This window comes from Coturnix japonica, chromosome 3, assembly GCF_054131305.1.
Source record: "Coturnix japonica strain WE chromosome 3, WE-NBRP24, whole genome shotgun sequence".
Taxonomy (NCBI): Eukaryota; Metazoa; Chordata; class Aves; order Galliformes; family Phasianidae; genus Coturnix; species Coturnix japonica.
Genome location: NC_140665.1, coordinates 36,831,296 through 36,855,071, shown reverse-complemented (window position 1 = coordinate 36,855,071; position 23,776 = coordinate 36,831,296). Strand labels below are relative to the sequence as shown.

The window sequence follows — 23,776 nt, the reverse complement described above, 5'->3', positions numbered from 1 at the left end:
ACGAGAGCCGGCCCCAAGTACTGCTCCCGGCGCGGCCGGCGGGGGCGCCGCCGCCAGCACAACCCCGTCCAGTGCGCGTAGTTCCCCTCACGCAGCGATAGCCGCAGCTCACCGCGCGGCACGCTGGGGGCTGTAGTCTATCCCGCCCCTTACGGCCGGGCTGGGGAGGGTTTGGGACGACGCCCAATCGGAGCGGACCACGCGGGCCTCCAAAACAAGCGGGGAGCGAAGGGCTGCAGGGCGCTTGCGTTGGGCGGGAGGATGCGGCCAGAGCCGGGCGTGTGAGGGGGAGAGCGGGCTGTGGTGTCTGTGTGTGCTGCGAGCGGCGTTAGCAGCTGGCATCGCGCTCCGGCGGGACCAATATATTTGCTATATTTGAGAATATATTTGAGAATAAATGGCGGAAGAGCTAATGGTAATGTTTACCTTGCTGTGGCTGGCTCACACTATTGCTAATGCGTAGTTAAAGTACTTCTCTCAAAGGCATTATTTCTGTTTGGTAAATCCAGGTGAATCCAGTGTATTTGTTTTTTTATTTTATAGGCTTTATTTTGGAGCACGCTTTAATAATAATTAAAAACAAACAAAACACCTTAGAAATATCAATTGTCAGTGCTGTGACATGCATAACTTTGTATAGGAGTATGCAGATTAGATGTAAGCTATATTTTCATAGTGTTCAATCAGTTGTCACTTAAAATATTTATATGAGTTACACAAAGTGCTTATTTCTTCAGCTCCAGCAGTCTGCTCTTGTTTCCAATGGAAGTAACAGTTTGGCTCTGACTCTTTTATTAGCAGTATAAGATGTGGGTGCACAGGGAGCAGCAGTTGGCCTTATAGCGGTGGATGGTAACTGCTGAGTAACAGCCTGAACCACTGATTGAGCACCTGGGGAAAGGACTTGGTCAGCCCTGTAAGCACAGGTGAAGGCAATTCAGGTGTGAGAGTGGAAGGGGTGGAGCCTGGCTGCACCTCTCTTAGACCTCATTTCAGGGCTGACTGCCTCTGGGGAAGGATCTTTTTCTGGAGATTCTTCCTTGGTGAAGGTTTCTGCTGTGACTCTGAAATCTTCTGACATGGTTGAACATTATTCTTCTGTTGTTTTATAGCATCTTTCTGTTGTGCCAGTCCTTTTGTCATCACACCTTCTTTGTGTGACACCTTTCTCGTTGTATTGATCTAATTGCTACAAGTGGATACAGCAGATGTGTAATTGTGTGGGCTCCCTGGCCAAGCTTGATTATAGCTTACAGGGAGGTCACAGAGGGAGCTGAAATTGATGAAGTCCTGCCACTTTTCTTCTGCTAGTTCAGTTGTTGCCTTTTGATCAGCTCTTATTTGTTTCAGCTGAGATTGTGCACCGTGGTTGTACACAGGATTCATGTGTGGTCATCTTTCATGTAAAGATATGTCTTAGAAATGATTACAGAATCAATAGAATTGAGTAAACAGGCAAGATGGGGTGGATTCACCTTTCATGTTATGAGAAGCAACGTAAATCACAGCTGCTTTGCCAAGTTCATGAGCTTGCTTTCAGTAACCTGACACGTGGATTTCTGGAAATTTTTTGCCCTTGAAATTTTGCCTTATTTATTTTTCCAAATTAACACTTGAATGACTGATTTCTAAAAGCAGCAGAGTCAACAAAGAATCCATACGTCACACATTTTAGCATTTTAGCTACTGGTTAATGATTCCTACTCCTAAACGACCTCAGAGTTGGGAGGAACTGGTCTAGCAACGTGTTGAAGTTTCTGACAGCTGTAGTCTACAGAAGGATACCTGGGAAAGAAAGCACCAGGATATATTTCCTGACTACTGGAGTAATCTGGAAATTAAGAGTTTATGTTGAAACAGAAATATTCTGTTGAATAAAAATTTACTTAAAAATGCCTCGCATGTGCAAAGGAAACTAATGAAGGATGAACAAAGTTTCCACATGTTGCGGATTAGTCTGTAGCAAACATCATTATTAGTAATGCTTTACTGGACAGGAATATATTCTCCATGGTTGGAGAAAGGTTTCATCTGCAGCCTTGTGCTCAGAAAACACACACAATAAAACCCACCTTTGTGACCATGGGTTATTATTTCAAACACAAAACTAACTGGCTATGTATTATCAGACAATTAGTACGTGTTTGAGATAAGTCTAATCAAGAGTGGGATTTTGGTTGTTCAGGATTTTTGGTTGGTTGGTTTTGTTTATTTACTTATTTGATAGCACTGAGGAATGGAGAAGAAGCAAATGTAGCTTTGGTTTGTAAAAACACAGTTTGAGAATATTCATTCTATTGGAGTATAAACTTGCTTATGTTGTTATTAGCTACACTGAGATTAGCAGTTTACAGAGCAAGGTGAACTAGAGGCTCTTTCTGAACTGGAATTCAGGAATTAGGTTAGAGAGCTAATCCACTGATGGAGGGAATGCCATGGCTTAAAGTTATTCTGTTCATTAATTTTTATGATAGGGTTGTATTTTGTTTCACCAAAATACTCGCTGTCTTTTTTGACTGGTCATTTAGTTAAGTAACAGTATCTCATTAAAGTATGATGCAAGAACAGGCATGTAACAACCAAATGAATCTGTACTGTTGACAGTGCACTAGAGATATTTACATATAATTACAGAGTCTTCCTTAAGTACTAGGGGAAAAAAAGAAGTTAAATGGTGCTGACTACCCAAGTTTTGATGCAGTACTGTTGTCTAGACTATTGACCTCTATTATAAGATCCCATTATTTTGAAGGGCGCTTTACAAATAATTTGTTAATAAAGCAATTGTTTCAAATTGAAATGCTAACATGGTTTACAGATGCACTTAATAAGAACGCATGATTTTTAACAGCATTAACTAGTTTTGGCTGTTGGCGCAAGTGTTGTTATACTAAATTATTATGTTATTATTTACTAAAATAATTTCTGAATATTAATATAGGAGGATTTCAGCTTGTAAATGCTGTGCCAGTGGTGGCTTAGCCCCTAAGATTGTTAATGCTTGTTTGTAGTTTACAGCCACCTATCTAATAATAATTCCCTCAGATATTTTGAATGATGTTCACTCAAAGTCTCAGCCTGATTATTTATTACCAAAACCACTGCCTCTGCAAGGAAATCCTTGAGGGAAACGTATGGAATCAGCAGTTTTGTTTCTAATTAGACTCAGGGTCACCCTTTCAAATGAAGAAATTCCTCCCTTCTTTGGAAATGAGATTTGACACTAACATGGAAGCAATCAGCCCATACGGTGAACAACAGGACTCAAATGCTATACCAAAACAAAACTACCAACAAAAAAAACCAACTAGCTTCTCTGTTGTTTTTACCTATCATGAATGGCAGAAATATTAGTGATCTGTTAGCTCTGCCTAGAAGATTAGTGTGTGTGTATATATATATATATAATAGATAAAGATGTGAGTGTGTGTAAAGCTCAGTGGCAAAGCCTCTGCTTGTATTAGGTGAAACAAGGGCAATTCTTCTTAATCTTCTGAATGCTGTGCTATTGTTGTCATTAGTAGGATGATTAAAACGCTGTAAAAGCTACCCTTGTAAAACCTTCCTCAGTCCTGAGAACTCAAAAATTCACTACTGTAATCATAGAAAACTGCTGAAATTCTAGATATTGAAAAATTCTAGATGATAGCAAAAAGCCAGAGAGCAGCATGAGCTGTTGTGTTTAATCTAAATGCTGGATGTAAGAGCAGCTTAATCCTTACCACAATTTTTTTAGATTTGTCTAATGCATTAGATGGAAAATAAGCCATGCAAAAGCACTTGGCTGTTAATGCTTTATGGACCAGTCCTCTTCTGGTCGCTCCTGCGTATAGTGGCTGAGGGCCCTGGTTGTGCTCAGCCCAGAGCAGAGTTGCTGAGGGGAGGCCTCATGGATGCAGCTCCTTAGAGAGTGGAGGGGCAGCGCTGAGCTCTGCTCTGTGTGACAGCGACAGGGCCCGAGGGAACGGCATGGAGCTGTGCCGGGGGGGGGGCAGTGGGGCTGGGGACAGGGTCTGCACCACAGGGCGGTGGGCACAGCCCCGCGTGCTGGATTTGAGGGAGTGTTTGGATATCGCTCTCAGACAGAGGGTTTGGATTTGGGGTGGTGCTGTGTGGAACCCGGAGTTGGTCTCAATGATCCCTACAGGTGTCTTCCAACTCAGGATGTTCTGTGATTCTGTTGTGCTGGAAATGCCTGTAGTGTAAGAGAATTAACTTCCTTTATCTGTCAAAAAACAGCGTAGTGTATGGCTGTTACTGTGCAGTACTTCTGTCTGTAAACTCTGTTCTTGCCATGTGCAGACATAGGTGAAACCCTGATGGAAACCACCTTTATCTGTCTGCAGGTAGTTACCTGGAAGCGTGAGTGTGAGCTCAGGAGGGAACAACCGATTTCCTGTCGGTGAGGCGCAGCTGCTCACAATACGCTCCATCTTTATCTTTCTCGTTTTGTTAAGGAAACACGAGAGTTTTCGCTCAGCGAAGCACGTCCCACCCGCAGCAGCGCTGCCGTTCCGCCCCGTGAGGCCCAGCCCCGCCCGGCGCTACCTGCGGGGCCGCGGCAGGAAGGGGGCGGTGCGCGGCGGGGCGGTGGAGTGCGGCGGTTCCGGGCACGTCTGCGGTCGACGCGCGTTCCTCGTGCTGCGACCCGATGGCCGCTCCGCAGGGCCCGCTGCCCCCAGGTAAGGACTGCCGCGGGGAGCCGGGAGGGGAGGAAGCGGCTCTCAGCCCCTATGGGTGAGCGACAGACGCTGCTCGGGACGGGCCGTGGGGCCCTGCCGGATCCGGGGGAACCGTGGATATTGGGAGCCGGGCTGGGGAGCACAGCACCGGCCACGACTTCGTTATTAGTTTTTCTAGAAGAGTGGTGCTAATGACTGACTCTCCCAGCCCTCCTCCCCCCACCACACACACACATAGGTGCACAATTGGTAATAATTTTTCATGGCTGTGCTGATGTGATTTAGAGCAACTTGTCTTGTCAAGCCTACTGCAGTGTTTAGTGTATTAGTTAGCACTTTAAAAAGTCCTTTTCCCTTTCCTACTTTAAAAATACTAATCCCAGGCTGCAGGTGGTCTTCAAGCCAGTGCTTTTCAACCTGTCCTGCTTGTGGCATGTACGACTTCTGAATGCTGTCTCTGAAGTGTGCCAGAACTGCTCTTCCTTACCTGTCTGCTTATGCAGCATCAGAGTTTTGAGCAATTAGCAGTAAACAGCTGTGTTCAAGGGCTGATTGACCCAGTGTTAGGTTTTTCAGAGATTTGGATATTCGAATATCATTTTCAGTACTTCTTTTGTTCAAATCTGCAATTCACATGCTCCCCATCAAAAGTGTTGTTTAATTGAAGGGCTCGTCTCTCTGGTCTGCACTGGTGTTGGGAGGATCACTTTGATTGGGCTGTACTGTTAATGTGTGTACTATGTGGGCATGGGAGAAGCTGTATAGGCACACGGCTGACTGACGTGCAGAAGGTAGGCCTGACATAAATGGTGCTTTGTGAACCTTCTCCTGCTGAAAGGTCAAAACTGTGAGGCCTCTTAAATCCACCTTCGGGCATCCTTGCCGTGCAAGGATGAAGGACAGGTGTAGGCTGGGAAATTGGAATGTCCGTGCACATGCATGTAAGTTTGTGTGTGTAAATTGAGGAACTGTTAACACTGGTAAATGCCTGTGCTGTATCCCTATTAGTCAGCAACAGTATTGAGTAGGGAGAAGCTGTGCTGATGGGCATAAGTTGGCTGCTGCTGTTGGAAGCTGCTTATGCCGGACAGGCTCAGGCAGGGAAGCTGTGAGGAGTACTCGGCAGCTGATCTGGAGGTGCTGGGAGCAGAAAGGATCCTTCAGAATAGCCGCCTGGGGCAATTTGTGAGAACGGTGAGGAAGCAAATGTGGGCCAGTGGCTGAATGCTGTCAGTAATAGGGATTTGGTGACAAATCCCAAAACTGTTGTTAGCAAGCTCTCTGCTGAGGTCAGTGGATTCACACGGTCTGCATTTGGGTAGTCAGTCAGGTGATAGATGTACTTCCTTGTCAGCTTTTCAACATGCAAAGCTGTGGGTGTTTCACATTTGAGATAAACAGAGAACTTTTCTCCCTGCTGTTTCACACACCTGTATCCAGCTCTGTGAATTGAGCTGCAGCCTGCTGGGAAATACAGTGGGAAAGAGAGAGGGGGATGTAGCATTTTAATTGCTTTACTCACAATTGAATATTAAGTCCGTGGTTCTCCTGATCTAGATGACCTCTTCCAACTCAAATGATTTCATGGTTATCAGTGGTTAACAGGACCATGGTTATTCACTGCAGGCAATACATGGAGCATTTATTCTCAAATATAAATATTCACATGCGTACATGCCACCTGTAGAGAATGTTGGAACCTGGCAGTACTCTGCAACCTAAAAAAAAAGGGTAATAAAGGACTTTTTTTTTTTTTTTTTTTTTTTTTTTTTTTCCAGGATGTATATTAATCAAGAAGGTTGCAAAACCACTGATTTGCAGTTATTGAGTTTGTGAGATCTAGAAGGTAGGAGTCAAAGAGGAGTACTATTCTGTTGCCCTTTGTAGGGTAACCCTGGAGTCTGCCAAGCCTTCATTCCAAATCTCCATATTCTCAGAGCTGCTCCCATTTGTTCAGTGCTTTCCTCTGGATTGTGGAAATGAAAGAAATTGTAATGTATTTTGGCTGTATCTTAGAGGTGTAATGGCAGGTAGGAGAGGAAGGTCTTGTGGAACTTCAGGAGCTACAAAGGTTCACCAGGGCACAGAGCTTATCGTGGGAGGGGAAGGATTATTTCCATCTGCCTTGAGAATCCCTTTAAATTACAAGGCTGAAAGAAAACCTGTTGCTTTCTTGTTTTGTTGTGTTGGTTTTTTTTTTGTTGTTGTTTTTAATTGCAGCAAGAGATCCATAGGCGGAGCTGTAAGGCCTCCAGAGTAAACTGATTAGAACAAGCATGCTTTGCCACTGCTTTCTGGGGAGTCTTTGCTGGCAGTAGAGGAAACAGTGAGAATAGGCAAGTTCTTGGCTTCCCCTTGGCTCCTGCACCTCCTCATTCGTCAGCTTTCCTTTGCAGCTCGGGTTCCTCAATCTTCTCTCTTTACTCCTGCTTCCTCCACAGCTCCCAGCTACCACAGATCCCACCTGACTCCTTTGTTTCGGGCCCTACCCTCCTGCAGCACCTCGCTCCAGCTTACTGTCATTTCTGGTGTCCCAGTGTGACTTGTGCCCCTTCTGCATTCAAGTTAGGCAGCTTGTGTTGCCCCTTGCTGTCAGAGAAAGCTTTGTCACAGTATTTGCTGATCCATGGTTCTGGAGCAGGGATTTCATCTCTCACAGGAAGGCCTTTACAAATGTTCAGCACGTTGTGTATGCTGAGCCCTGTGGCTGTGAGCTGCACACCCAGGGAGCACATGTGGCCGTCCTGCAAGCGCAGGGCTCTGAAATGCCCAGAGAGGGGCTGGGCCCACAGCTGGAAACACAGCTCATTGGGTTGCGTGCAAGAGGCTGAGGGGAGAATGACTCTATCCTGGTGCCTTTTCTGCCCCTCTACTGCCACCTTTTTATTTTTGGGCCTGTCTGCTGTACTGTCTTCTCGTCTCAGGTTGTTCTTGTAGCTGCCTGAGGTTGAAAACTTCCTGATGTGCTCTTGTAATGAGTGTAGAGACTTTCAGATTGAGAGTGACAGGAATTCTATTGGACAATTCAAAATGCTTTTCATAGTTTTTGAAAGCATTATGCTTAACAGCTGGAGAGCTCTTCTGTGAGGAGATGTGATGAAGATGTTAAAGTGGAGGCACAGTATTGTGAATCTTGGCTTGAGTGTTCTTGATCAGTACTTGGCAATTGTTGATTTCACCATGGGTGCAGAGGGGTTGATAGTTGGTCATTCACCTGCAAATGCTTTGAGGATTTCTTTTTGTGTCTTCCTGATATTAATATCATTAAAGTTCATGATTCAGTAGTATACAAATAATTGTTTACCTCAAATGTTTTGCACTAGGTTTTGTGCTATAATCTACCATGTAGATTTTATGTATCTTATAGTATATTTTGTTGCAGTAGGTTTGTTTACTGTTCGAGTTACGGCTTTAAGGGAAACAACTGAGTACTGCCACTTGGAGAACAGAATTTACCTTGTAGCAGATTTTCTGGGTTATATTCTTCATTGTTAGCTTCAAGTTGAATTTCTGTTTCATGTAGTTTCGCATCTATGTAGTAGTGTCTCTGACATTTTCTAGTTTGTCATGTGTTACTGTGTAATTTAAATTGGACACAGTGCATATAATGGCTGTCTAACTGCTTTGCCTCGGTCAGATACATAAGCAATTCCTGAGTTTCCAGGCAGGAGAATTTTGAGGATTATGCAGTGATAAAATCTACTTATTTCCAGCAGATCATGCAACAAAAGAGCCAGTGGAGGATACAGATCCCAGCACCCTTTCCTTAACAATGGTATGTATTTCTGTTCTAATGAATTTAAAATCATTAGACCTCTCTACAGTTACGTTATGCAGGTGTGAGCAAAATACTTAAGAAACTCAAATCATGTGTGTATATTTAGGGGTTTGCTTATTTGTATGGTTGTGGTAATTTACTAACCCTGTGCAATTAAAATAAAAGTAGCAGTAGATTCGTAAGCTATTGTAAGTCAAGGATTGGTGCTGGCACTGGTGTTATTTAACACCAGGGTTGAGTGCACCCTCAGTGAGTTTGCTGAGTTTGACACCAAGCTGAGTGGTGCAGTTGGCATGCTGGAGGGAAGGGATGCTATCCAGAGGGACCTGGACAGATGTAAGAGGTGGGCCCATGCCAACCTCATGAAGTTCAACAAAGCCAGGTGCAAAGTCCTATGTCTGGGTTGGGGCAATCCCAAGCACAGATACAGGTTGGGTGGAGAATGACTTGAGAGCCGCCCTGAGAAGAAGAATTTGGGGGTATAAGTTGATGAAAGTCTCAACATGAGCTGCAAGTGTGCACTTGCAGTCCAGGAGGCCAACTGTATCCTGCATTGCATCAAGACAAGAATGACCAGCAGGTCAAGGGAGGTGATTCTGCCCCTCCACTTTGCTTTCCTGAGCCACCACTTGGAGTACAGCATCCAGTTCTGGGGTCCCCAACTCAAGAAGAATATGGAGTTGTTGGAGCAGGTCCAGAGGAGGCCATGGAGATGATCCAGGGGCTGAAGCACCTCCCCTATGAGGACAGGCCTATGAGGGCTGGGGCTCTTCAGCCTGGAGAAGATAGGACTCCAAGGAGACCTTATAGCAGCCTTCCAGTAACTGAAGGAAGCCTTAAAGGAAAGCTGGAGAAGAGCTTTTTATAAGGACAAGAAGCAACAGGATGATGGGAAATGGCTTTAAACTGGAGTTTAGGCTAGATGTTAGGAAGGAATTCTTTACTGTGAGGGTGGTGAGACACTGGAACAGGTTGACCAGACAGGCTGTGAATGCTTCCCTTCCTGCCCCAGAGGCGTTCAAGGCCAAGCTGGGACTTTGAGCAGCCTGGTCTTGTGGGAGATGTCCACACTGTCCACTGCCTGTGACAGTGGGGTTGGAACTAGATGATCTTAAAGGTCCCTTCAAATCCAAACCATCCTGTGACTCTATGCTGAATTAGGCAGCACCAGGTGAGCAGTCCAATAGTTAGCGAATGGTCATAGAGACGGTAACCAGACCTTTACTGACATTCTTCTGTCTGTATGGGTTGAAAGGGTAAGAAAATCCAATTAAGGCTTATAATATAAATTGTATTAAGTTATTACTCTTTCCTGTACCTATTTTGTCTGATGAGTTAAGGAGACAGTAAGGCATGATCAGTGATGACACCAGTGCCTTGCATCAGACATGGTAAAACCTAGGAGAGACCTAACAAGTGCTCTCTGGTGCATCCTTGCTGAGTAACACAATTTATGACAAAATTCTGATATATTAAGCGTGCCAATATTATGCTGAGACGAGGACTGTCTATAAAAGGAATATGTAACTCTGTGCATTTTTGTAAGAGTTCTTTTTAATGTTGCAATGGATTGCTTCCTCTGGGGGAAAATAGTGGTGCTGTGTAGCACTTTTTCTAGTCTAGCTATATAAACAGATTTAAATGCTCTGTTTTATTTTATGTATAGTGATTTAGCAGGCTATTAGTTTTCCTTGGAGTTTTCTTCTCATTTTGAAGCTTTACTACAGGCAGTTTGTTCCCTATTACATAAAGGTAGGGGTCATAGTGAAGTAGGTGGATGTCAGGTCTAGTAGCAGGTTGTAACAGATGCCTGGAAATGAGTAGTTGTCTCATTAAACTCAGTAATAATAGTTTGCTGTTGGTGTCTGTTAAAAGAGCTTTTGAAATCTCTGGATGGGATGAGGTTCAACAAGACCAAGTGCTGAGTCTTGCACTTTGGCCTCAGCAACCCCAGGTAATGCTATAGGCTTGGGGCAGAGTAGCTCGAAGACTGTGTAGGGGAAACGGACCCCGGGGTATTGGTCAGTGCTCATGTGAACATGAGCCAGCAGTGTGCCCAGGTCACCCAGAAGGCCAATGGCATCCTGGCTTGTATCAGAAGTAGCGCTACTAGCAGGAGCTAGAAAATAATTGTTCCTCTGTACTCAGCTCTGGTGAGCTACACCTTGAGAACTGTGTTCAGTTTTGGGCCTCACACTGCGAGGAAGACATTGAAGCCCTGGAACATGTCCAGAGAAGGGCAATGAAAACTGGTGAGAGATCTGGAGTGCAGACCTTATAAGAAGTGGCCGAGGGAGCTGGGATTGTTCAGTCTGGAGGAGAGGCCTAATTGTTCTCTATAACTTCTTGAAGGAAGGTTGTAGTGAGCTGGAGGTTGGCCTCTCCTCTCATGTAACTGGTGATAGGACTAGATGGAACGGCTTCAAGCTGCACCAGAGGAGATTCAGGCTGGATGTTAGGAAATGCTACTTATCTGAAAAAGCGGTCAGGCAGTGGAGTGGGCTGCCCAGGGAGGTGGTGGAGTCACTGACCCTGGAGGTGTTCAAGGAACATTTGGCTGTTGTGTTCTGTGGTTTAGTGAGAACTATTGCTGATAAGTGGATGGTTGGACTGAATGATCTTGTAGATCTTTTCCAACCTTGGTGATGCTGTGATTCTATGCTGATGTGTTATGATTTCTGTATTGGTATCGTTCCGCTTAAATGAAAACTTATTTCCTTGTCTCTGTAATATCTGTATTGATTAAAACTGTATTGAATTAGAAACCCCTATTACTTTAGCATGTGCTAAGATCAGTGTAGTCAGTAGTGTTCCTGCCTACAAGGGGCATTACCGTATCTGACTGCAGGCAGATCAACTAGTAGTTATTTTAGAGATTAAGTGTAATTATGCAGTTCTTACACACTCTTTCTCCAGCAGAATTACACTTAAGATAATGATGTGTCTCTTGCTTTTTCTTTTTTGTGACAGACTGAAAAATATCCTGTCCAAGACACAGGGGTGCCTAAAGGTAAGTAAGCATTATGAATTCTGTCTTTTAGGTCATGTGTTGCAGATCTTTTTTTCTTTGGTGTTTATATTTTAAATGTAGTGTCACCTTTTGTATTTTAAGGTCAGTTGAACATATGTATACATATATTTACACACACATACTCACAAATTTCCTTTTTCTCTGCCTAAGTTTAGTCACAGCTCTCTTTAGAAGATATTGGTTTTCAGCCCAAAGGAAGAATACAATGGTGCTGTCAACAGAACAGTGTTCAGAGGATAGAGATAGAATAATGTTAAAAGGTGGCTTTGAAGAGATTACTGCTGCCGTCAGATTATCAGAAATGCAATTTGGTAATACCTCCCAGTTCTCCTGCCTCTGATGGCATTCCCAGCCCTATCACTAGTTAACTCTTCATGCTGTCTGTTACCTTGGGAAGGTATTAATATGATCTGCTTAGAAACCTAGCACATTTCTTTGCAGGTTCTGTATTCAGTTGCTTGGGTTAGGTAGTGTCATCATCTCCTTTATGACTTCTTTTACATATGGGTATTTGCTTGTTAGTTTTGCTTGTTTTTGTCATCCCAGTTTTTACCATTGGCTTTTCTCCAGGTATTACACTGTCAGGGTCTCAGTGAACGAGCACTCCAGTGACACTTGCTGAGGAGCACGGGCCATACACTACTAGGGTTAAAGAGAGATTTGCGTGTTATCCTGGCAACTTAAATCAGCCAGCCAGAGAAAATGAGTATCTTGTCAGAAGTGTTCAGTGGAGCAGTAGAATGTGAAGGCTAATTTGAAATCATAAACTGCTTCCTGTTTATTTGCAGTCAAGTGGTTTGTTCCTTCAAAGCTGTTTACTAGCAGATTTCTCTGTAATGTTGTTTTCTGTGTCCACTTTTTAATTCCACCCATGACATTTAGTCTCCCTCAGAATTAAACATTTGAATTGCAGGAATTTATCTATTGTCAAATTTGTTTGAAATCCAGAACAGTATGTTTCAAATACATTTAATTTAAAAATGAAAGCTGTGAAAGGAAGTGGAAATTTCAGTGCTTTTTTGTAGAAAGGAAATAGGCTTGGTGTATCTTTAATTTTATATTCTGCTTCCTCTTGCCAAACATAAAGAGAGCTAAGTATCAATACAGCTGAGCATTTCCTCCTTAGAGTAGGAGGTGATAAAAATACCTCAATATTCTGTTTGTTTCTGGAATTTCAGGTTACTTTTTCTTGAATTTATTTTTTCAAAATATGTTTTTCAGTACTGGATGCCTCCTTAGGTGGTGTCTTTTCAGTTTGCTCAATAAGAATGAATTTTCATAACTATTTATTTAAAAGTACAGGCTGAGAAATATGAGTCTGTGAACTAAAAAGTGTCACAGATGTGCACACCTGATTCTGTCACAGACAATTGTTTGCTTCAGATTTAATGTTTGAATATATGCTTCACTGGCCTGGGGTAGTAGTAGATTGTTCCTTTCTTGGTCAGTTAATTTGCAAGCTATTTTGGGATCTAACTTACCAAAGGTCTTAGCACCCTCTACTGATGATTAATTAAAGGTGGGTTGTGTCAGCTTTTTGTCTTGGAAAATTAGGCTTAATGTTTGTGCCATACTTTGACTGTTAATTCTGCTTCTGCTCAGATGTTGAGCAAATTTGACAGATAATGTTTTCACACAAATAAATTGGATTTTGTTGCCTGTAGTCACCTTTTTGGAGAATTTCTTTATATCTCTGGATCTACAGTTGTAAAGAGAAAAGATGATCCTTATTAAATGTTTACCCAGCTGGCAGGGGGATGTTATGTGCTTTAAGTTTCAACATAGAAGATGAAAAAGAGGAAAACCGTGATTTCATTTTCTTCCCTCCTTAAGTGTAAGGTTGAATTCTTTGGTTCAGATCATATTCTTGAGCGAGATAAGGAAGTACGTCTTTTTGTTACCTGACACTTCACAGAGATAATAACTCTTTTTGTGAGATCAGCAAAATGCTAAAAATAATGTCTCAACTGTGGAGTCTTCAGGTGTCTATAACAGGCCTAGAATATAACCTTTTATAAGCTCTTGTTAATGGTTAGTGAGCACCTCACCTATGGGATTTGTGCAAATGGTTTCTTAATGAGAGCCGTAAGAACATACAGGAATATTTGTCTGTTTATGTGAGGTTCACAAAGGGCTTGTTGCATCTCTTATGCTGCATTTTGAGGGCTGAAGTGAAGCTTGAAAGTGATCAGAATATGGGTCATAGGGGCAGATGTGCTTTTCAGTGGACTCCCAAGGCAAGTGATAAACACGTTTTTGAGACATTTCAGTGCTTCAGGAAACTCCTGTGTAGCAGAGATAAATAGGATGAGCCTAATTCACAAAGGAGCAGAAGGCAAACGTTTGTGTAGTACATATTTCAACAGTGATAGTTATAAGTGTGATCCAAAGAGGAAAGCAAAAAGGATTATGTTGATTTGTAATGGCCTTCTTTAACCTGCCAAGATGTATTGGCTTGGTTAATATTCTCTTGGTACTGCTTTCAGCTTTCTGAAAGAGCATGACTCTGGCCACAGAAATAATGTGCTGGTTGTTTTTAAAACACTGATACATTAGTATTTGATCTCCACAGGGATTATTTTACTTAATACATGTATGCACGACTGTTGCAGTTACTGCCAATTTATTGTTTGGGGCTTTTTAATCTTGCCTTTCCTAGTGACTGAGCAGAATGTGGAGTAAAATTTTGCATGCTAGCCATCTGTAATGTCTGATTGATAGTCTTACTACTTATATCTGTATTTGAGTGGAAGACCAGTGTATTACAATTTTTGTCTTAGATGAGGAATACCGAACAGATCAAGTTACGCTGGAAATTGCATCTGTGAACATCAGGAGTCTTGCATCAGATTCTGGCCTAGTCCAGCAGGTAAGGAAAAATTGTACTGAATGTGAATTAAGTTATTGCTGTTAATTAAATACATATGCTAACAAATAAATATATTTTCAGGCTGCATATGGGAAGGACAGAATTCCTTAGTAAAATAGACCAGAAATAGGCTCTTTCTTCCAAAGTTCAATGAAGTGAGCTTCTGTGGATAAAAGCGAAGAAAGGATATATATAATCATTAACATTTACTTTGTTCTGTAACAAGGTTTTGATTAGTGTGTAGATGCTCTGAAGGAGAGCCAACACAGAGTTAAGGCTTTGTCATGCATGTTCTCCCTCTTCCCTGATGAAAATAGAGTGAGGACAGAGGATAAGGAGGGGAATCCTGGGTTTTGGTGTCTTTGAGTGTTACCCTAGGGAGGCTTGTTCTGCTTTGACTTTGGGATGTTGCTTGATCCGTACTGAAAATACTCTCCACTGATTGTGAAGTCTTACACTGCCATAGAGTGGGCAATGCTGAGTGATGCCTACTGTGATGCTCTGTGGTCAGCATCTTTCAGATGACTGCTATTTGCTGAATTTCAAATTGATTCTCTTTGGGTTGAGAAGATAAATGAATGAGCATTGTCCAGTGAAATGAAGAGCTAAAAGGAGTTCCTTATGCCAGAGTCCCAGCTGACTTTCATCAAAGAAACATGGGTTTGGTATGCATTTCACAGATGATGGAGATAACTATCTCATTCCCATCATCAAGAAGTGAACATTTATTGCCCACATACAGTGACTGTAAATATATTTCATCATACTAGGCTCTTACTAGTTCTACCAGGCTGGAAAAATTTCTGCTTATTTTCAGACTGTGCATAGGTTTATAGCTTTGATTAAATGTGTAGAAGTTGATTGGATTTTGATTGTAGGCAAAAAAATATGCCTAGTATGCCGAATTTTATGAGCAGTGACAATACATTGTCTTGTTTCAATTACGTTGCAAGAATACAATCTTGAATAATCCTGAGGGCATACAATTTGACAAGAATGTGCGATAACTGATCAGTAAAAATACCTATTTGGGAAATGAATGAATGACACAAGTAAATATTGTGTGGATTTTTGTACTTCTTGCAGTACTAGCCACTCACGGTGTTTTGGGGTTTTTTTTGTGTGTGTGTGTTTTTTTTGTAAGATGTGACTATAGTGACATCACCTGAAGGCTCTTAGATCTTATGGTTTGAATGTTCATGAATTCACAACATCTAGAAATCTTTATTGGTGTTCAGAATAGTAATTTAGCTATTGCAAATGAAGTGAAAAATATCCACTCTTCCTTTTTTCTTTGTTTCCCCCTGTCCACCTCCTCCCTTTGTTTTTATTTGTTTCTTTATTCTTCAGACAGAGGCTGATCAGTGATGGGCAACTCTTAGTTCTCCAAATAAGTTACCCTTTGGGGATTTGTTCCTCATGACTCAATTCTTTTCTGCTTATAGAGGAATTTGTGGAAACTGAGACAGTGATTATAATAATGATTTTCAGATCCAAATTTTCTTGAACTTCAGGTGTTCAGTTGGCAAAATGGATGAGTTCATAAATTTAAAAGCTTCTTTCTGCAGAAATCTTATGTGATGTCAGTGGGAGAGCGAACTTGGAAGACTGGCAAGACTTGTTCTGTTGCAGGTGGCATGTGCAGTCTCAAACCTTGTGAGCAGAGGCCAGCTGTGAACTGATTTGATGTTGTGCACATGTTCTTGCAGTTTTTAGGAGGAGAGAATTGCTTAAAACAGATCTATTTCTGTCCCTTCCTAACCAAGTCTTCAAATAATTTGGAGATAGTTTACTTTCTTTATAATTAGACTTTGCGTGCATGTATGTTCACCAGGTAAACTGAAGCTTCCTGTGTTCTATTTTTAGGGAATTTCTTAGTACTGAAGGTTTATTAGGTGGGAATATAGAGTATTTATTACCCTTTATTGTTACACAGTTGACTTGTGTTCGCATGCACAGCCTGCAAAATGCTAAGAAGCTTGCTGTGATAGTAGGAAGAATGATGCAATATGAAAATCAACATTGCTTTATTGCAGTTATCTAAGGGGAAAATCCCCTCCTGCTTTCATCTTTAAATCCTCAGTAGAAGAAAGCAATTTCATCTGGTTCCACACCCGCATAGTTAAAGTAAGAGCAGCTGCAGTTTCCTACAATCCTAGGATCAAGCTGCTGTCCTTTCAGTTTTTATATGTTGCTTTGTAAGTTGTAGAATTGAAGTGTTGTTACCTGTGCTGCAGTCTCAAGCCGCTAAGTATTTTCATTGTGTTTGAGTAGTGTTTGCTTCAAACAGGATGGCAGTTAGATGTGAGCCAGCAGAAATCTTCAAGCCCACCTGCTGTCTAGAAAAGTAGGAAAGTTTCCTATGAATGTCAGTAATTTTATAAAAATCTCCTCCAGTTTTATTGGAGCAGTGTAATGTTCCCTTCCTGTTGTGTGTTACAGGCAATAATCTCAGATTTTTCATTACAAAGCATTTAAATCTGAATCAAACTGTGTGGATTGTTGGACAGCTTTGTACATATTACTGATAAAAGTTACTTTTTGTGTACATTATTAGCAACTTTCCATGACTGTGAGGTCAATTCATAATTGATGGTAAATGTCCAGACTGTCATTTTTCAAATGGTGAGGGCTGTAATTGGTATTGAGTTAATCATCAGTCGACTGTAGGAAACTATACAAGAATGAGAAATGTGGACAGGATGAAAGAGGAAGTAAGAGCAAATTATTCAAAAGATGTAACTCCACAGCATGTGATCAATAAGGATGACATTGTTCAATAGATAAAAATGTGAGTGTTGCTTTGTGAGGTAAAAACATAAGAAACGCTACCTAAAATGGCTACAAATTGTTAGTAACTTCTCATACTAGGTAAGTACCCTATCTGACTTCATCAGGTAGCTTGGGGATTCTTCTATGTAATCTCCTGACAGTTAAAAATAGCCCAAATAGTAATTCTGGTGTTCAAATGCAGTGTTTTGATTTATGTTTGTTCTTTGCTTTGTAGCCAGAAGACAAAGACACTGAAAACCATACTGACAAATCGCTTTCAGGTAACATGTCAGCTTTACTGTTCTACATATTTTATTCCTACATTTTCTTCAAAAGGACTGTATAAAAAACTGCTATGTGTCATAACCTAAAAGTGCCTGCGTAATCAATGCTTGTGGCACTCATTTCATTACTACTGCCTTTTATAGCTACCTCTTTGTTCTTGAAGGGGTGGCAATCAATTACACAGACCATACAAAATGAGTAAGTTACTCTGACCAAATGCACTTAGTGCAGCTGCCTTAAAAAGAAATCTGTAAACAGCCTAAACAGCCATTGAAAGAGCAGAGGCGGGCTGTGGGTGTTTATCACACAGTGTTTTCAACTTGTCTGGGGATTGGTGGCTGATACACAGCCCTGTTGTTGTAAAAGTGAACAACTGAAAATTAACTAAAAAAGCTTGTCATACAATGTAATGTTAGGATTGTACTGGTAGGTGGGTCATACAAGGCATCCTTGGACAGCAGGATTCTTTGTAACACTTCTGATAATCTGGTACAGCACAAGAAGCAGGTCGGTTTAGTTTTGTTTACGTGTAATTGTGCCCTTTGCTTTCTTTACCCCTTCTTCCCTACATTTGTGGGAGGATAAAACATCCTCTGGCATCCTTGCAAAGCAAAGTAAGATGAAATTCAGATAGGGTGCTCTCCTGCTGTTTAAGCCCAGCCAGAACTTTTATTGAGTTATGTTCATTTTGCCTTGCTTGTATTAGTAAATCCTAGTATGATTGAGTCTGGTAAATTTTGTCTCACTTCAGTGAGAGCTTCAGGTGAACAAGAGCAGAATTCCTGATATAGAAAATTCTTAGCAGACGGCTGTGAGGGCTGTGGAAAACCTGGGAGCAAAGATGTTGCCAGAACATTTTTCCCTTTAAAAGGGAATCTGGGTATTTGTATGAAGTTATTTGTCTCCAGCAGTGTTGTCGCTGCACGTCCTAACTTGTTGAAAACATCAGAAGCTGTCTTTGGCCTGCTTAAAAAAGAAGGCTTATGAGCAGTGTTACAAAAATAACAATAGCCAGTTCTTCTCTTAAAAAACAAAAAACAACAACAACAAAAAAAACCACAAATGAAAGAAACACTTTGCAGAAGCTACATTCAGCTTAGTCGCTTTCATCAGCACTAATATTCAGCATAAAAAGTGCCCTTTTGAAGGTCTTTCTGAAGTTTTTACACAGTTTGACAATTAACCTAAATAGGAGGAAAAGATTAACTGATGCTGTTACCTGTAAGATTAGGTGGCACTGACTGACAGGTTTGCCTTTTCCCAAGTATCTGGGAAATTGTATTGAGGTGTCTCAGACCAACACTGATCCAGCACTTACAGATCAGTGTCGCTGTTTTCGTTATCATTTGGCACTGAAACACTGTTCTTGTTTTTAATCAATCCTTTTATTTATATTGGTTCTCTTGTAGCATTTGTTTTTCAAAGGGTTTCATCCCGAGTAGGGCTAGTTACTTTGCCATTTCAGGCTGCACAATGATGGAGGCCAGAACTTTTAGCAAGTACTTCTAGGATGCACCACCTACTTCCAGCATCTTGGTATTCTTACTTTTCCCACAGGAGGAGTACTCACTCTCTTTCTTTCTGTAATGTACATTTAGAATAGGCTTGCTTAATGGAACAGAGATGACTTTATTGTACGAGCTCTCACCAATCAAAGGAATGTATTTCTGTCTTATCACTGTATTAAGATTGTCCTGGTATTTAATGGTGTTAAGAAAGCAGCAGCTCAGAAGTACAAAACTTTTTTCCTTCACCCTGCAACATATCTGTACAAGATGTGCATGATGTGAGAGTGATTAGGCCCTGGAGTGGTTAGGCCCTGGAACAGGCTGCCCAGGGAGGTTGTGGATGCCCCGTCCTTGGAGGTGTTCAAGACGAGGTTGGACAGGGCCCTGGGCAACCTGATCTAGTAAATGTGTATGTTTGGTGGCCCTGCTAGCCAGGGGGTTTGGAACTACATGATCCTTGAGGTCCCTTCCAACCTAGGTCATTCTGTGTGATTCTGTGATTCTGTGATGTGCACATCTTCCTGTTAGTGACATATTTGGGCTCATGGCAGACTGAAGGATGTAGCTAGCAAAAAAAAAAAGGGGGGGGGGGAGGGGAGGTTGGGCAATATCCACGTTGCCCAGTGTTTGTAGAAAAGGCTGAAATATGACACTTTCAGAAGTATTGTCCTTTTGATTATTACCCATGATAGCCAAAAAATGTGTTAGAAGTTCATTTCAAGAGTACTTCATGAGGAAAGGCAGCTGCATGATGGTATTCTGACTTCTTCAGAAATGATTCAAGGGAACATAATGGTCTTAAAACTTTAGTGCTTTAAAATTTGTTCCAGATAAAACCACAGCAGTAGAACCTAACTTCTCTCCATATAATGGTTTTAACTACAGATCTCAAGAAAACCTGCAAAGAAAACAGCACCTGCTCCTTGTGCTTGTTCCGTGCACCGACCATCAGTGACATGCTCAATGACGAGGACTTGTTGTACACAGTGAGGCTAAAGCTGGATCCCTGCCACCCAACAGTGAAAAACTGGAGAAATTTAGCAAGCAAGTGGGGGATGACTTACGATGAATTGTGTTTCCTCGAACAGAAGCCCCAGAGTCCCACCTTGGAATTTTTGCTACGAAATAGTGACAGGACTGTGGAGCAGCTGATTGAGCTCTGTAAATTTTATAAGAGAATTGATGTTGTGAAAGTGCTACTGAAGTGGGTGGAGGAGGAATGGCCCAAGAGAGGAAACAGAAGTTACCAGAATGATTTGTAGGTCAAAGAAAGCAGTTAGTTCCGACCTGTAAAATGTTGGGACTAGCTGCAATAGTAGGTGAGAAGTTTCTCTTGTGACAGAGAGTACTGGCAGTCTGTATACTGTGTAAGCTTTTGTACTGTACACACATATATATGGTCTGTGCCCTCAGGGTTGTAAAGATAACCTTTCAAAAGTGGATAGAATAATGCAGGTTGTGTTTTTGAGTCTACAGACACTGTTATTTTATTTGCTGCTGTTTGTAGGCTTCCTAAGCAGAAGAAGAATGAAAAAGCCAGACCAGTGGTGTAATTGCAACAGTTATGAGCCATGTCAGTCAATTGTGTGTTGTTGCTGCTGGGAAAGCTGCAGTTAGAAGGCAAGTCTTGTAGCTTTTCTGACAGCCTTTCCACAGTTTTTATGTTCTGCCTGCTAGAAGACAAGAGGATAAATATATTTTTTTCTTTCTTATTTTTAAGCTTTATGACACTGGATTTGGAGCAGATGCAACTTGATTGTCCAAGAAGCAGCTTGGATTTGCATGTTTGAATTAGTTGAATCTTTGAACATCACATTCAGGCAAAATTAAGTTCTGAGCATCTTTCTGCAAACAGAACTAGTTGTTAAAATAATTACATGTTTCTACATCATAGGGCATATTTTTCCTATGCAGAAACCATCCAATTTAGTGATACTTTCCAGCCCATGAATCCCCTTCCCTCAAACTAATGCAGAAAACCCCACTACTATCAAAGCGCTTTACAGTTAAAATTAGTTTCCATAGTTTTGAATAAGCTGTTCGCTCTGAACAGTGTTCTTTGGTAGTTTGCTCGAATGTCTCTCATTTTACAGTGTGAGGTGACAGTGAACATCTTAACTGCAGTGTATCCTTAGTATCAAGCATAACTTCCTTGTTCATAAGCTGTGGTTTTCTTCTCAGCCTTCCCGTTGTCTGACCTGCTTCCTGTCCTATTCCAAAGTGGTTTTACACTTGTATGAAAGTAGCACAACTTTATGTATTGATTAAAGACGCTCTAATGGGAAGTCCACAGGTGGATTTGCCTACAGGTCTGAGTGGATGGTCATGAAAGCACTTCTGCTGGCTTAGGCTGATACATATCAAAGACTGTTGATATACTGAATTACACTGTTTACACTGAAGATATTTCTAGATATATTTTTTTTTATCATTCTTTGGTATTGTAATGGTTTAAAAACAAACCTGAAAACTGGAAAATCATTTGTTTGATAGGCTGATATATTTGATAGTATTTGTTGCTTTAATGCCACATACATGCACCAGTGTTGTGACTTAAAAATATTTCTAGTTGTCACCCTTACTAAAACATCTCAGTTGATACTAATATGTACATAGATGTATATAATGTAGCAGTGGTGAACAGTATGTCAAGATGCTGGGCAAAACTAGAGTGGGGTGCAGACTGATGTATCGTTCACTTCGCTCAAGTAGGAATGACTAATGGCACAGCTGAGGGAAGTCTGTCACGTTGCATTCTGAGTTTCTTAATGTACGAGAATGAAAAGGGACATCTAGTAATAATATAGGTACTGGCACAAATGGTTACTGAGGAGTTAATTGTAAAGAGTGTAACTTTCGATTTCAAGCACTCATTCTGGGGATGTTCTAAATTAGTTTTACTGCAGTGTCCTCAAGAAACTGAAGATCTAGTTTTGAGGTAAAAAGAGTGACCTACAGTTGATATTTGAATTTTTATTTTTTTTAAAGCTTGTGGAAGACTGGAATTTTGACAACTGTTTATATGTAGTTTTTAATCGTTCCCTCAGAAAAGCTGCTACTTTTCAGAACAGTATGTTTTTCAGCCATATTTTAAAGTGGAAGATTTATTGCTCTATCTTGCAGGGGCTGCAGTTGAAATGCCTCACTTTTGTTGTCTTTAGATGGAGTCTTTTGATAGATGTGTGAACTCTTGCAGCTCATCTTCTGTCTTTAGTTAGGGGTTCTGGAATCAGCTTTGAGGATTGCTGCTGTGTCTAGGCTGTCTGCTAGTTTCAGTTCATACAGGAGCATCCACTGTGTGCATGCAAACAGCCCATATGCAGCTTGTCCGACGTAATCCCTGTACCTCAGGCTCACCACATGCCTGATTTGTAATCATGTGTCTGTGTCTTAAGTTGTTCTTAAGACTGGCTGGCATGTCTACCGACAGCTTTTCTCTCCTGTAACCTAGTAGAGTTATATGCATGTGGTAGTGCAGTAAGCTTTGTTGTGGGGGAAGTCTGTTAAGGAATCTAGCTGGAGCCCTTGTGTGATGGCTCACAAATGGGAATGCACATTGATGCAGTGTCATTTCTGAACCAGGAAGTCCAATTGAAACCTTATCCTTTTCCTATTTTGTGGCTATAATTTGTAAGCTTTTGAACAAACGCTGTTGTCTAGTGGAAGCTAGTTCTGATCCCCTGAAACTCTTGAAAAATCAGTGTCAGCTGCAAAGGTTCATACTGGAAAATAAAGCCGCTTTTGAGAGTTTATATGTGGGTTCTGTGTGAGTTCCGCACTGAAGGCTGAAAATGTTAGCCTTAAACTTTATCACACACTGGATAACTCATTTGTATACTTGAAGTATTTTTCATCTTTGTATGGCATGAATTTAGGTGTATGCAGTTTTTCTAGTTTTGTATCTATTTACAAGATACTGGGTCTGAGTGTTCACTTTAAGCATTTTTATATCCTCTGTTATAATGTGTACTATATTTAGAAAAATTATAGTTTATCAGTGTTTGATTTTGTGTTTGTTTTTATTTCTTACAGCTAGGAAAACAGCTGTTTTCCTTCTCATCAGTCACCCTGGAACTACTGAACTGTCAACTAGTAGTGCTAAGTAAAAGCATCGTGTATGCAAAATCCATAGCTTTTTAGAGCACTTATGTTTGCAACAGATACTGCCATTGAAGAAAGGAAGATAGACTTTTCATAAAGGAAAAGGTATATTGTGATAACGTGATGAGTAAGGCTGCTCATCTAGAAAACCTGCAGTGGTTACTAACTAAAGAGAGGTATGAAGCCTATGCTGGGTGAACTCTTCCCGAGTTAATAATTAAACTGATGACAAAAGCTAGAGAATTACACGCACACCGTAAAGACTTTTAATTTTATTCCATTATATCTTTCTCTTATTCCCCCACTAGATCCACTCTCCCTTCATATCCTGTTTTGTTGTTGTTTAGTTTTATTTGGCTGCTGGATGTATGGTGTATGTATATGGCCCTTTCTTCCCACTTTAGGTTAAGGAAGATGTCCAGACTTCTGTATTCTTTTCATTCTTACAGCATTAACTGACAGTGTGCACACTGTTCTTCAACAGCAAAGGTACAGTGCTCCAGGAACCTTTAGTTTTCCTGTAAGGCCAGCTGTGGGACATCACCAAAAATGAGAATGATAGAATCCAGTTGCCTTATTCCCTACATGCACTTCCCTGTGATCTCTGGAGAAGAGTGTGAAATGAGGCTTTGAGCGGAGATTTGGAAGCCTGCCGTAAAGAACAGGGTAGTCAGCATGGCCCCAGGTGCTTGCTTGGAAGGAAGCAGTTGTACAGAGATCCTCATATTCTCTTCTTTCTGAAGCACTGTG

At 41.3% G+C, this 23,776-nt stretch overlaps 1 protein-coding gene across 2 annotated transcripts; it reads left to right on the top strand.

Moving 5' to 3' along the window:
* The first annotated feature begins 4,592 nt into the window (after positions 1-4,592).
* EDARADD (EDAR associated via death domain) lies at positions 4,593-22,930 on the top strand. 2 transcript variants are annotated; one of them, XM_015857858.3, is made up of 6 exons: positions 4,593-4,682; positions 8,399-8,457; positions 11,431-11,470; positions 14,272-14,360; positions 17,368-17,413; positions 19,811-22,930. In XM_015857858.3, the coding sequence occupies exons 1-6, from the start codon at positions 4,652-4,654 to the stop codon at positions 20,185-20,187; spliced, it is 642 nt and encodes a 213-aa protein (XP_015713344.1). In that variant the 5' UTR covers positions 4,593-4,651; the 3' UTR covers positions 20,188-22,930. The 2 variants fall into 2 exon arrangements, with proteins under 2 accessions (XP_015713344.1, XP_015713343.1); XM_015857857.3 differs by having other exon boundaries at positions 8,396-8,457.
* Positions 22,931-23,776: the final 846 nt, after the last annotated feature.